Genomic DNA, 15,782 nt, shown 5'->3' with positions numbered 1-15,782 from the left:
AAATTGACATCAAAGAAGGGATAATTTAGTTTGTATTTTGTGCGATATGTGTTCATATAATAGATTTTAAGTCAGACTAGTATGAGGAGAATTGGTCTTTAACCGATTGGACCAAGGATTCACGTATGAACATTGATATTCTCATTTTCGTAAGTTTTCACATGATGATATGCTTGTGCAAATTCTTTCTATGCGAGTAAGTTGCTTGAGGACAAACAACAATTTAAGTTTGGGGGTGTTTGATATGTGGTGTTTACATTGTGTTTTTATCTTATTTTCATTCCGTTTTTATTGTGTGATTTCCCATTTTTGTCTTCATTTATACAACTTGGTGTGTTATTTGTGTTTTCAGGTAATAAATAATGTTTAGGGCCAATTCAAAGTGAAAAGGATTGAATAATGCGCGAAAAGGGAGTCCACTAGTACAAATTCCTACAGCCAACACAATTAGGTCGTGCAGCCTTGCTTGAGCCAGTTGGCCCAGAACCATTTCCAATAAACAAGACCAAAGGACAACACGGTTGGGTCCTGCAACCTTGCATTGGTCGTGTTAACCTTTACCCCTCCCCCCTGCAGAATTGGACACCCATGTCCGACCCTATTTTGTGCAAACTTTTAACTTTCTGTAACGTTTTCTAACATTTTGGGGTTCCAGACTGTTCCAATACATAACTCAATGGTCATTAAGAATACTTATGTGTATTTTGGATGACTGATTATCAAAAATTATGTATAAATAGCATATGTTCCATTGGAGAACCTCGCCTTGCATTATCTTTAATGCTCTAGTTTTCATTTGCAAATTTGCTTTCAGCAAGTTTATTTCCTTGTGCAAATTTTATTCTCGTTTCAAGAGATGTATAACTCAAGTTTATTTGGAGATTTTTCTTTAGTCAAGTATTTTTATCTTTAGTCCATGTTTTATCTTAATCTTATTGTTGGCATTACTATTTTCTTTTGAATCATGTATGAAATTAAGATGCATGTATTATTTGTTTTATCATCAAATATTAGTGAGAAGTCAATTAGGGACTAAGGGTCATAAGACTTGTCTCGTAAGATATCCTATTTGAATCCACCAATATTCAATTATGAGAAATTTGATATATACGTTATTTTAGAGTCCGAGTTTTCTAAAAGACATACCGTTTACGAAAGTAGAGGTAACTCAAGTACCGACCATACACTTAAAGGGTATGTTTTGGTATCCGATATAGGATTTCTAGACAACTGAGTATGAGACAACTAAAGTGTCCCGGACACAGTTGAGAAAGTCTCAATTTTATAGTTGTGCATAGATTTCTCTCTGATGAATAATTCGAACTAGCGAAAGCAAACGAAAATCTTTATCTTAGATAGGACAATACGCTGACGAAAGTAGATGTTGTCTCTTTTATCTATTTTCTATAACTTTGTTTGTTTCTCATAATAGAATCGGATGATCAATTGGATACTTTCACGAAAGTAGCTTTTTCATCATGAGATTAAGAGTATGTAGATGGGTCCTATGATGCATGTCAGACAATATGGATATAACCGATCTTAAAGACCTTGAAGATAAAGTCTAGGAGCCAATCAAACGACAAATTGATAACAAGTCATTTATAAACCTAGCAAATAACCCATTGAAACAAGGTTCTATTTCTTGAGAGATCAGATCAATCAAGGAAAGTTAGAGGTTGCTCATTTCCCTACTATTGCGCAAGTTGCAAATGTGTTAACCAAATGACTAAAGATCGGAATTTTTTAGTTTTAAGGAATGTATTAGGTTTGTTTGTTATCAAATTGATGTTATATGATTGAATTCAAGGAGCATGTTGTTAGTTAATTTAATTATAGGATATAACTAAAAGTTAGTTAAGTTGGTTGGTAGAAGTCATAACTAATTTTATGGTTGGTTATTAACAATAGAAGTTAGTTAGTTTGTGAGATAGTATATAATAGTGTAGAACACCTTGTATGATTAATCTATCATCATTGAATGCAATTCATCATTGTGCTTATATTTTTCACTAATGGAATGGATTAAAACTAAAGTACTAATATCTGGTATGCCATTTTTCACTTCTCCTCCTAACTCAAGATAGCATCCAAGAAGTAGAGGAAATAACTACAATCCAATTAAACGTACTTCAAATTATGTGTCAACAAATATTGTTCAAAATTGTAATTTACAGCTCTTCATTAACAACTTGTTGGGAACTTGGTATTTCTGAGCAAGCTTTCACCTTGCTTAAGTTCTCGATCCAGATTCTATCAGCTACAACTGCATCCCTATCGTTGTTTCGATGCCATGACCAATCTGCATGAGTTTCATTTACTATTCGCAACCTTCCATGACCAAAGCTGGGTTCTCGGAACAACGAAAGCGGACTTGGAGGACTCTTAAACCTGTTATTAACAAACAATATAGAGGTATGTTGGTAAAGAAAACATTAATACAGCTGAATAAAAGTTTAAACTTAAAGATCACATTATCTTACTTCAATGCAAGTCCCTCGCGGTTTCCTCCGTCCCCGATTGTCACGTACATTGGACCGCACGAATCAGCCTTGTTATCATAAATTCGAGTCTGCAAATGAAATCAATCAAAATAAATCATATGTCAAAATGACTAAAATTTACGAAAACACCAATCAAAGACATGAAGACTTACGAAGCGTTCGTATGCATGAACATGTCCAGCGAAAACCAAATCGACACGAGCATTATAAAGCAACTCTTCCATGGCTTCTCTCATGGATTCACCTTCACCTTGATGTGCCTCATTAGTATTATACCAAGGAGCATGCACCAATGTAATAACCCAAGGTGTTTTCGCTCTATTGATCTTAGCAAGGTCTAATTTAAGCCATTCATACTGTTCCGAATCAACGTTAAAATCGGCATATGAACCTAACATAATGATATGAACCCCAGCAACATCAAAAGAGTAGTAGAGATTTGAGTTGGAACCACTCTCTTGAAATGGCATTGGCCAACGTGTGTTGTAAGCTTCAAAGCCTTTTGGGTATATAAATGGAAAGATTTCGATTTCGTGGTTTCCTTCGGTTACCATCCATGGTCTTTTGCTAGCATATGGTTCTACTAAACGACCAAAAGAATCCCATAATGGTTGTTGTGAATCTGCATAGGACAAATCTCCTGGTAACAAGAAAACATCGTAGTCGTTTTTGTCGACATGTTTTAGGGTTGATGCTGTCCATTCAGTTTGTCCCAAGTCTCCTACAAATAGCATAATATGTAAATTATATTTTTCTAAAATTAAATATTCCCAATTGATTATTTTAAGTTTAGCACAAAAAGTCAAAAAGTGTATTTTTTTTCATAGGTATTCAATTTTGCATGATCAAATATCATTGAATCAACTAATAATTACCGGTAAATACGACAACGGAGTGGATCGGTGATAATTTTTTACCTCCTTCAAACTCAAACTCTAATCCTCAAATAATCTCGGTTTCCTGTCCCAAACTCAATCTAGATGAAGAATTAAAACCCAAGTCTTTCTCAAACGGATTCAGGTTGGATTCAGATATCTTTGTCCCGCCAATATCCATTTAAAAAAATTAATTTCTTTAATAAAAGTATTTATTTTTTCTAATTACATTACAAATAATAAAATAAAAAGATCTAAAAAAATTTATACATACGTTTTAAATAATAAATATAAATTAAAATATAAAAAAATTAATCACACATTTAATATTCTAAATTATAATAATTAAATAATAATATATATAATAAAATAAATGGGTGGATTTGATGGCAGTTTCACTAGTGTTTCAATTACGCGACTCATGTTTTATAATCAATAAAAACTCAAACTCAAAATTAAACCCGATTAAAACGAATTTGAACAAAACTCCCGAACCGAAAAAGTTGGTTTTTTTTGGTTGGAAAGTTATGTAACTATCTAAAGTCGTGTACACTTTACGCACCCTTCAATTATTAAGAACTTATCCTAAGCCACTTTCAAGATTGCGTTGGCTTGAAGAAGCACTTATCCTAAGTAACAAACCATAACATAACTCCTAAAAGTAAAACAATTAATCATACGACTCTGTCAAGTATTAAAAGAAACCAAACATAACTTACCAACAATGACAAATTCAATAGGAAACTTGGACGGTGGTGTCTTGAAAGAAAACTCAGGACCCAAACCTCCACACCTGTAAAAATAACTTGTGTTTGGTTCCAATGGCCCAATCACAGCGTTATGAATTTTACCAGACTTGTAGAAAAAATATTGGTACGAGGTTTTGTCTCCAACTGTTTTTTCACTATACTCCCCTGGATTTTTCCCATACTCCACCACAGTTTTTGCTTCCTTGTCTTCTGTTATCCACGACACTCTCATCTTGTCTTTCCCCACCAACGAAATATGCACCTGTTGGGGTTCTGAGTTGGAGCGTTGATGGGGTGTGATGATGAGTTGACTAGCTGGCTGTCGAACAAAATTGTTCTCTTGAGACAACAAAGGTTGTGGGAATGAAAGGAAGAGGAAGAGGATTGGGAAAGTGAGTAAAGAGTTGGTGCATTTTGCCATGAAGTTGTTTGTATGGAGTTTTGAGATTTGAGTTGCTGAAATGGAGGAGGAAGGGAGAGAATATGAGATGGAATAATACATTTGCTTTGTGTTGAAATGGTTTAGAAGTTTTGATGAAGATTTTTGTGAAAATTTATGTATTATCTTAAAGCAACAAACAACCAACCACACGTTGTGTTATTGCTTTTTAGATCTCTTTTTCTCTTGGCTTTTGCTGATTTTAGGCATTTTGTTAGACACGTCTTTGCATTTGCTTACAAACTACAATGTCGGTATTCTTGTTTTATTTTAGGGAACTTTTTGTTACTTAAGTTTTGTTGTATATGTTTTTATGCAGTAATAAATTGTTTAATTGAGTTTTTGGCAATTTTTATTTGAGCATTTTTATGGAGTTGTAAGCATATGCTTGCTTACAAATTACAATGTCGGTACTCTCATTATTGCTTTTATTTATGATTGCAGTACAATGCTGACATCCTCATTTATGAGCATGGAATCAAGTTGGCCTATCAAAAACTTTGTGTCAGACAACGTGGAGAGGAAAACTTCCACAAACAAAATTGAGTTGAAACACAATGTTCTTAAGTTAGTACTACTACTTCAAAATGTTAATTGAATTTAAATTTAAAATAAAATAGTGCTATTTATTAAGAAACAATTTATAAAAAAAAGGGCAAAAATCTACGCATGTTATTAATATAAAGAATATTTTTTAATTTATTATATATTTTATTTTATTTTTAATAAAAATTATTGTTGAAAATTCGTCAATTCTCATTTAAGAATTTCACCGTAATTTGATGAATTTATAGAATTTTTTTTTAAAATATCCAAAAATTTAAAAAAAATTTCAAAAATATACAATTTTTCAAAATAATTACACAAATGGCCAATTTTGGCCATTTTTTACACTTAGGCGCCACCCTAGTTGGCGCCTACCCTTAATGGGTAGGGCAAGTCGCCACTAGGAGTGGCGCCTATGCCCATTCCTATTTTATTTTATTTTTTTTTTTAAATGTTATTTTTTTTGTTTTTTTAATTTTTTTTTATTTATAAATTTATATTTTTTATTAATTATATTAATTTATGTTAAGACATATATATAAATAAATTTTTTTACAATATATATATATATATATATATATATATATATATATATAATTTATATATATATATTAATATAATTTATAAGTAATTAATATTATTTGTAAATTTTTGGAAAAAAGATTAATTTATATACGTATAAAGATATGATAGACAATATTTTTAAAGATAAAGATAAAGATATAAAGATAATAAACAGAAAATATTTTTATTTAAATAATAGACAAGACAAATATTACAAAGATATGATTAATCACATATGATGCGGTCCCTGGTACGATCCGCACGGGGGAGGTCTAGTTACTCGCCTAGACGGTTCACGTGGTGGTGGTGCTTCCCTATTACCACCCCTTGCCCTAACGCGCCCCCTTGCCGCTTGCCGTTGTGGTTGGGTCGAAGTCCCTTCAGTGCTGTAGGAAAGACGGGTCCCCTCTGCGCCCTCGAAGCTTTGTCTCGGTGGGACAAACTGACTACTGCTGGGTGCGCCCTCGAATTGTGGTCTTTGGTAGTTTAGGGTTGAATCGGGTTGGCCAAAGTGCAATGTTTGTTGTGGTGTGTAGTAGTCCTGTTGGTAGTCCTCTTGTATACCCGTGTCGGGGCTAGGTGGAGGACTGAAAGAGCTTGGGAAATTGTCGTGTTGGAAGTGTTGGGATTGGTGGAAGTAGGGGGATTGATATTGTGGTAGGTGTTGGGACTGTTGATGGTGGTGGGAATGTTGAGTTTGTTGTTGGTAGTCTTCATGGTATTGGGATTGAGTTTGTGGTATGTATTGTTGATTTGGTTGGGGGGTGGACATGTGTTGTGGTGGTTGTTGTTGGTAATATGGTGGTGGTGGTTGTTGTTGGTAATAAGGTGGTGGTGGTTGTTGTTGGTAAAATGGTTGTGGTGGTTGTTGTTGGTAATAAGGTGGTGGTTGTTGTTGTTGGGAATACTGTGGTGGTTGTTGTTGTTGGGAATACTGTGGTGGTTGTTGTTGTTGGAAATATGGTTGTTGCATCCGGGGATCGTCCAAATAGAACGGGTCAGACACAATCATTTCTGGATTGGTATTTGCTCTATACCAATCCACATATTCCCTTGTCGGCTTCATTTCGTTGGGCGCCACCGGAAATTGTAGAACATAGTGGGCACGGTCTTTCCACATTTTACGAAAGTCCTTAGCAAATTCCTTCCAATTTTGGGCATACCACTGGTGGCTGACTTTTTTTAGATGCCAAGGTTCCATAGACATTGGGGGGCCTGGGATTTCTTGATGCATTCCGAATTGAAGCTTGACACGGTCACTTTGGTGCATCTCCACAGTGGTGAACCGCATTATGGCCGTTTTTGCTGTCCAAACAGCTGCATCTTCGGGGTTGGGTTGATGTTCCAATCCCAAATATGGCCTCCAAATAAACTGCAAAGAAAAAAGTAAATATGTTATTTATCGAGAATGCATGATATTAATAAATCAGTTAGAAGCTGAGTGATTTAGTGGTAATACATCCTGTGCTCGGAGACGATCCAACAGTTGACGATAAAATATAATTTTATTTTTGGGGGTAAGACTGTAATCCAGTCCGGTTGTAATGAACCTAAACAAAAAAAGATAAATAATATTAGTTACAAATATTTATAGAATAAATATACAAAATGAAATAAGTTCATAAATTTACCTAGTTGCGTAGGGGAAGGAGTAGTCATTAGGATTTTCTGGGGCTAGCCTCGGCAATCTCCACCACCCCCATGTTTGGAGCAAAAAAGCACATCCAGAAAATGTACAGTGCTCATTTTGTGCATTTTTACACAAAGAGCTATATAGGAATGCTAATACTGCAGAACCCCAACTATATGTGCTTATTCTATCAATGTCCCCGAGCAAACTCAAGTACATAAAATTTATGCTATTTCCCGTCCCTTAGGGAAATAGCAAGTTCCCAAACAATAGCATAATGTAAACCCGGGTTTTTATGACTTTTTCTTGTTCGGAGGATTCCTCAGTCAAAGTTATGGAGTCGTGGTACAATTGTAGGCTAGATAATTTAATACCCTGACCCCTTGCTTTGGCAGACCCCTCACCCTCGACCAGATCTACCCCCAACATTTGAACACATATTTGGTTAGGCTGTTGAACATTTCCGGTCACAGGCTTACCATCTATTCTAAGACCTAAAAGCATGTACATGTCCTCTAATGTGACGGTACATTCACCAGTTGGTAGGTGAAAAGTGTGTGTCTCAGGTCTCCAACGTTCACACAGAGCCAAAATGAATTTGGCATCAATGGTGGTGTAACACCCTTCTAAAATACCCCAAAAATTATTTAAAATAATAAACATATAATCAGAGTAATAGTGCACCAAGGGTGTCACACAAACATTCCACACCATTCAACCAATATAACAGTCATGCTCTTTTATTTAATTTAAATATAAAGTATTTGCACAGTTACGCAGCAGATAGAGATCAACTCAATCATGCAAAACATGTAACATCACATATAATTTAGTTCAACAACAACTACAATAATAATCAAAGTGTTCCCGCCCGATGTTACATCTATCAGAGCATGACCCATAAGAACTACTCTAGACTCCAAGCATTAGCTTCTACTCGACTCATTTCTCGTTACCTGAAAAATAGGTTGTAAGGGTGAGTTCCTCAATCAATATAATAAGCATTATAGAACAACATGTAATGCTAAGTAAATAACACATCAATTCACCCTAACCAGACTACGCATTCAGCAACGGCAATATCCGTCCAGACATCATATTCAACAATAATATATATCATATGTAAAATCCTCAAACCATATTCAACACCAACAACGCAACACGACGATTTACTCACTAATTCCTCACAATGGGAATTAGCTACAGCCCCACAGGCTATGCCATGCATTCATTATGCAATGAGACTCCATGAAATGCGGTACCGACTCTTCTCGAACATATAGTTCAAGCTCACCGATCCCTCCAGATACGGCTACTGAGCTCACTAGTCCCACTCATTGAGATCTAATGCCTCACTCACTAATTCCTCACCATGGGAATTAGCTACAGCCCCAAAGGCTAGACTATGCACACTAATCGTCTAGTATGCAAACATCAACAACAATTCACAACTCACTAATTCCTCACCATGGGAATCAGCTACAGCCCCAAAGGCTAAACTACGCATGCTAATCACCTAGCAATACAACATCAACAACAACTCAAGAATAGACACATGCTCGCACTCTACGCCATCGAATAGTCTATTCACAACTGCATACATTCACAACATCATGCATAATATATACATTCACCGCATCATATACATCAGCAATATTTCATCACATAAGCATGTCAGATTATGCCAAACAACCACTACAATATTAGTACATTCTAATATTACATCTCCTGCTCAAAACAGCGGGAATTAATCCCTATCACACCATAGGCAACATAGGCCAACCCTCACATAGGTACACAACAATTAAAACAACAATTTTTCCATTCTGCTACAGCGTTAACCGGTTAACGCCCTGGGTTAACCGGTTAACGCAGCACAACACGCCTTCTGTCTCAATTTTTAACAGTGTTAACCGGTTAACGCCCTGGGTTAACCGGTTAACGCAGCACAAACAGCCAAATATCAGAAATGACAACAGTGTTAACCGGTTAACACCCTGGGTTAACCGGTTAACGCAGACAAAACAACACATATTTATAATCCAACACATTGTTAACCGGTTAACACCCTGGGTTAACCGGTTAACGCAAGACAGAAGCTGTTCCTGCGCTAACTCAAGGCAGAATGCAGAATTCTCCGCATTTTCCGCCATTGGAGGACTTCCGGACCTCCGAATCCGATTCCGTAAAAAGCTATACGATCGGAAAATTACAACAGACTCAACTACCGATTTAATTTCAACTTCTAACACGGTTCATCCAACAAATTTTCAGCATTCACAATTCCCAATTAGGGTCGAATTAACAGCTTATTACTACCCATCACATATTCTCCCATAATACCCATTAATCGAGAGAAATCCCCCTTACCTTAACAATCCGGCAAAATCTTTGAGCTTCAAGTTTTCGTTCTCCAACCTTTGCTCTTCAGCTCCTCTTCTCTGCCCTTTTTCCCTTTTCTCTCACGATGCTTCTCTGTTCTGTTTTCACGTGAAATGCTTTTCCAAAATGAGAACTTTTCCTTATTCCAACATATATATATTTTCCAAAATAATAATAATCCACAAATAATAATAAAATTTCTAATTATTCAATTAAATTAATAATTACATTATTAACTCAATTTAAATAATTATTTTATTATTATCGGGGTGTTACAGGTGGCATTTACGACATGCATTACATGACCGAAACCCGCACGCTCTATGTAAGGTACGCACCATGGGTCTGGATAAGGCATTGGGTGTGAACGTTGACGAAATTTCTTGGGATCCTTTAAAAACAAACAATATAAACAATCATTATATTGGACTTTTAAAAAACTAATTACAAACATACGAAAGAGGCAATGTTCAAGAAAAACTTACGAATGAGGCAATGTTTGCCCTAGTTCCTCTGTGTTCTTGGCCCATGGTAAGAAGCGACATGACTGCAATGTAGGAAGAAGCTTGGTGGATGAGAAGTTTCGCCTGAGTTCTCTGAATAAAAGTGTTAGTGGTTGATGAAAACTTGCAAGAATGACCCTCTATTTATACTCGTTTTCAAGTAGACTGAATATGCAAAAATGTGACAAGTGTAAGGCATGCGTGGTAGTGTTGGCATGCATTGGTGGAATCTGATGATGCAAAAATGTGACAAGTGTAAGGCATGCGTGGGAATCTTGCAGAATAGGTGCAGACTAGGTGGCAGTGTTGGCATGCATTGGTGCAGACTAGGTGGGAGTTGTCTTGTCTTGGGGAAGACTTGGTGGAATCTGATGATGCAAAAACGTGACAAGTGTAAGGCATGCGTGGGAATCTTGCAGAATAGGTGCAGACTAGGTGGCAGTGTTGGCATGCATAGGTGCAGACTAGGTGGGAGTTGTCTTGTCTTGGGGAAGACTTGGTGGAATCTGATGATGCAAAGGTGTGACACGTGGAAGGCATGCATGGGAATCTTGCAGAATAGGTGCAGACTAGATGGTAGTGTTGGCATGCATTGGTGCAGACTAGGTGGTAGTGTTGGCATGCATTGGTGCAGACTAGGTGGGAGTTGTCTTGTCTTGGGGAAGACTTGGTGGAATCTGATGATGCAAAGGTGTGACGCGTGGAAGGCATGCATGGGAATCTTGCAGAATAGGTGCAGACTAGGTGGTAGTGTTGGCATGCATTGGTGCAGACTAGGTGGTAGTGTTGGCATGCATTGGTGCAGACTAGATGGGAATCTTTCACGTGATTTATTGAGATTTGTTTTGTACAGTGTCAGACTGTACAGGTCAGATTAGAAGTTAAGTGTCACAGAGATAGTAGAATCCAATTTTAGCTTTGATATCCCCCAATAATTTATTTAACGGTTGAAATTTGACTTTCAAATATTTATTTTAATGGTTATGGGTAATCGATCTTAAAATTCACCAAAAGTTTATTTGATTGGAATATCCTGTGTTGCATCCTTATCTGATTCTGGTAAACCATCAGGTATGGTCTCGAATTGAAAATCTGGGAGACCTTTCACAAACTCTTCTCCAAGAGATTTAATCAAACGTTTGTGGTTGAACTCGGTGTTGACAAAGGTTATGTGGAAACCGTTGCAACGGAAGAGTTTGGCTAACTGCATGGAAGGATTCACATGACCCTGTGCTGGAAATGGTACGAATACAGCATGTGGTTTTTGGGTTTGATTAGGACTGGAATCCATTTTAGATGGTTTTTCTTGAGAGTTTTTGTGATTTCAAATGTTAATTCTATGAGTTCACTGTATGCTTGTGAATAAATGTGGCTTTAGTTCTCCCTTGTTTTCGTTTAATCACTCCAAATATTTATCCAACATTTTTTATTTACCACCCCCTTGAGAGATGCATTGTCCTCATCAAAATGGGGGGAAATATGGATAGGTGGATAGGTTGGCATGCGTGGGAATCTGCCAAACTTGGTGGTGAAGACTTGATGGGGAACAGGCATGCATGGGAATCTCTGAGACTAAGTTCAGGCTAGGTGGATAGGTTGGCATGCATTAGTACAGACTAGGTGGGAGTGTTGCATTCAAGGGTGTGACACGTGTAAGGCATGCATGGGAATCTGCCAGACTTGGTGGTGAAGACTTGATGGGGAACAGGCATGCATGGGAATCTCTGAGACTAAGTTCAGGCTAGGTGGATAGGTTGGCATGCATTAGTACAGACTAGGTGGGAGTGTTGCATTCAAGGGTGTGACACGTGTAAGGCATGCGTGGGAATCTGCCAGACTTGGTGGTGAAGACTTGATGGGGAACAGGCATGCATGGGAATCTCTGAGACTAAGTTCAGGCTAGGTGGATAGGTTGGCATGCATTAGTACAGACTAGGTGGGAGTATTGCATTCAAGGGTGTGACACGTGTAAGGCATGCGTGGGAATCTGCCAGACTTGGTGGTGAAGACTTGATGGGGAACAGGCATGCATGGGAATCTCTGAGACTAAGTTCAGACTTGGTGGTGAAGACTTGATGGATAGGCAGTAAGATTCTTGCAGTATAAATATTCACACACATTTTCGCAAAGGTATTCACAATATCTTCACAGCAATCTTCACAAAACCTTGACAATATCTTCACAAAACCTTCACAAAACCTTCACAAAACCTTCACAAAACCTTCACAATATCTTCACAAAACCTTCACAATGTCTTCACAAAACATGGCATCTTCATCACAATACAAAATCAAAGCTCACGTCAATGGTGAGACTTATGAATGTGATATGTCTGGCTTCCTATTTAGAAACACCGAATGCACTCGTTTTTGTCTAAATAGAGGAGCTGACTTCTCTTATCTGAAGAGGAAGATTGAGTCCAAACTAAGACAACCCGTGTCCCAAATTTTTTATCAACAACCTTTTTTTTCAGAAAACAACTCTGTCAAGTTTTATAAGTCATTGATTCAAAATGACATGGAGACACAATACATGCTTCGTAACCATGAGTACTCTGGTTACGAATACATAGTGTTGTACATTGTGTTGGAACAACCTCAACCAACTCAGAATATTCAATCACAGGTTATTGATCCTGTGATTGATGACGAACAAGATGCTGAGCACCACGTTGAAGACGATGTGGTTGATGATGCTGAAGACGTGGTTGATGACTTGGTGAACCGTCATTCTGAAGACGAAGACCAAGCTCAAATACCTATAGCGCAACGCTACTCACCTCCTGCGCACTTCACAACACTTAACTTGGGCGAGGATGAGCCCTCATCAGATATGTTCTACAACCCATATATGAGGTCTGATGAGGACTTAAAGAAGGGTGACCAATTTCGGACCAAGGAAGAGTGTCTGTTAGCAATAAAGAACTGGCACTTGAAAAATTGTGTTGACTACGATGTTATCAAATCAAATCCGGAAAGATACGTTATTGTATGCAAAAATCCGGAGTGTGGATATAGGTTGATGGCATCGTACAAGAAGAAGCATAATGCATGGGTGATAGGGTCCATATCTCAAGCTCACATTTGCGTCAACACCAACATGGCACAGGATCATCGCAAACTTAGCCATGACATGATCTGCCATTCCATATTACCTCTAGTTGAGGCTGACCCGTCACTGAAGGTCAAAACAATTATCTCCCATTGTGTGGCTATTTTCAAATATACATCGTCATACAGAAAGGCTTGGTTAGCGAAAACCAAGGCAATTGAACTGGTGTACGGTAACTGGGAGGAATCATACAAACAACTACCACGCTACCTGGCTGCACTACGATTGTATTCACCTGGGACGGTTACTATAATGGAGACCTTGCCTGCACAATCCCCTGACGGAACTCGTCTAGAAGGTAATGGAATTTTCCATAGACTTTTCTGGGCATTCCGTCCCTGCATCATCGGGTTCACATTCTGCAAACCACTTGTTCAAGTCGATGGAACTTGGCTGTATGGGAAATACAAAGGATCGTTACTGATGGCGGTCGCACAAGATGGCAATTCAAATATTTTCCCAATAGCCTTTGCATTGGTGGAAGGAGAAACGGCTGCTGCTTGGAGTTTCTTCCTTAAGAATCTTCGAACGCACGTGACTCCACAAGCTGGCATCTGCGTGATTTCTGACAGGCACGCTTCAATAGACAGTGCATACAATAATCCAGCAAATGGTTGGCATGACCCCCCGTCTACCCATGTCTACTGCATCAGGCATATTGCTCAAAATTTTATGCGGGAGTTCAAGGATAACTTCTTGAAGCAACATTTGATAAACGCGGGGTATGCATTAAACCAACCTGGATTCCAATACTATCGCCGGGAAATAGTGTTGGCAAATTCTGATGCAGGGAGGTGGATCGATAATATCGACAGAGCGAAGTGGACTAGATCATACGACGATGGGGTGAGGTGGGGCCACATGACAACAAATCTTGTGGAATCAATGAACGGCGTGTTTAAGGGCATACGTAACCTCCCGATAACCGCATTGGTGAGTGCGACCTATTTTCGGATGGCAACGTTGTTCGTAACAAGAGGCAGGCGCTGGAATGAAGTGTTGCAGACGAGTCAAGTATATAGTGATGCCTGCATGAAGTTTATGAGGCAGGAATCTGCCAAAGCCAGCAGCCATCGGGTTACGGAATTCGACCGCCATGGCCACACTTTTAGTGTCAAGGAAACAATTGACCACAACCAAGGGCTGCCCAGGCAAGAGTATAGGGTCCTAATACCAGACCGTTGGTGCGACTGTGGTCAATTTCAGGCCTATCGTATGCCTTGCTCCCATGTCATTGCAGCGTGTTCACACAGCCACTTCGATGCATTATCGCTAGTGTCTCCAATCTACAAAGTTGCAACATTGCTCAATGTATACGACAATCCCTTTCCGGTGGTAGCATTGGAGGCGTATTGGCCAGAGTATGACGGGGAAATTGTTTGGCACAACGAATCGATGCGGCGGAATAAAAGTGGTCGCCCAAATAGCAGGCGCATTAGAACTGAAATGGACGTCGCAGAGAAAATGCAGAGGAAGTGTAGCATATGTAGACAACTAGGGCATAATAAGAACAAATGTCCATATCGTGGATCTAGTTCCACAACTTAGTTTTCACTTTCATAAATCTGTGTACCAAAATCATTTTAAATTAAAGTTTACTTTTTATTCCAAATAGAAGATGACACTTGAACAACAAACACAAACATCTAACATTACAACACCAATTACTAAAACAAAAACAAATACTGGAACAAAAACAAGTACTAAAACAAGAACAAGTACTAGAACAATAACAAATACAACAACAACATGACAAACAACCATTAAAATCTAAGAAATTACAACAGTTAACACTATGTCGTCTGATCCATGCATCATTTGGATGCAATCAATGTCGCTTTCAACTTCAACCCACCAACGTATCGTTTCTCCAGTTTCAAATGAGAACCTTGTTCTAAGCCTCTGAATCCTTCTGATGACTTCACCAGGTTGGTAATCTCCCTCTAACCAAGACATCAAGGACCTTTTTAGTTGGTCCAACGAACGGATGTTCCAAAATTTCATCTCCATTGGAGGTTTCAAAGGCGAGAAAATAACATGCCCATCCCTTTTTAAGATTACTGGTTCAGGATCCGGGCGCCTTGATGATGTTCGCTGCCATGACGACGGTCTTGGGGATGCCATGAACTCAACTTGATAGGAAACAGTGGTGAAGAAAATGCAAGGAAATAACACTTTATTTATAGGAAAAGATCTGGGTTGTACACCAGTCTACCTAACCCTAATTAGTGTCGCACTTGATTACTTAATCTTATAGGGAATTAGGGTTTCAATTAGGTCATAACTACCAAACTCTAATTATAACCGATCAATAAACCCTAATTATAATTGATAAATTAACCTTAACATGATTAACCCTAATTCTTCCAAAAAAATTTAAATAATAATAATTACTTATAAATTAAATTAGTATATATATAAATTAATATATATATATATATATATATATATATATATATATATAATATATATATATATA

General features: G+C 37.8%; 1 protein-coding gene across 1 annotated transcript; it reads right to left on the bottom strand.

Annotated features, from left to right (window-relative positions):
• Positions 1–1,963: 1,963 nt before the first annotated feature.
• Positions 1,964–4,910, bottom strand: LOC127125662 (purple acid phosphatase 22). Its single transcript, XM_051054453.1, has 4 exons — positions 4,099–4,910; positions 2,657–3,225; positions 2,484–2,572; positions 1,964–2,391 (listed from the first exon to the last, which is right to left on the bottom strand). Exons 1-4 carry the CDS (start codon positions 4,628–4,630, stop codon positions 2,172–2,174), a joined length of 1,410 nt encoding a protein of 469 aa, XP_050910410.1. The 5' UTR covers positions 4,631–4,910; the 3' UTR covers positions 1,964–2,171.
• Between the last annotated feature and the right edge of the window lie 10,872 nt (positions 4,911–15,782).

This window comes from Lathyrus oleraceus, chromosome 3 (genome assembly GCF_024323335.1).
Source record: "Lathyrus oleraceus cultivar Zhongwan6 chromosome 3, CAAS_Psat_ZW6_1.0, whole genome shotgun sequence".
Taxonomy (NCBI): domain Eukaryota; kingdom Viridiplantae; phylum Streptophyta; class Magnoliopsida; order Fabales; family Fabaceae; genus Lathyrus; species Lathyrus oleraceus.
This window is presented reverse-complemented; position numbering and strand designations above follow the sequence as displayed.

Coding starts and splice junctions, on each gene's coding strand:
- LOC127125662 (XM_051054453.1), bottom strand. CDS start 4,630: ATGTATTATTCCATCTCATATTCTCTCCCTTCCTCCTCCATTTCAGCA. Junction 3,226..4,098: donor TATTGAATTTGTCATTGTTG/GTAAGTTATGTT, acceptor TGCTATTTGTAG/GAGACTTGGGACAAACTGAA. Junction 2,392..2,483: donor CGCGAGGGACTTGCATTGAA/GTAAGATAATGT, acceptor TGTTAATAACAG/GTTTAAGAGTCCTCCAAGTC.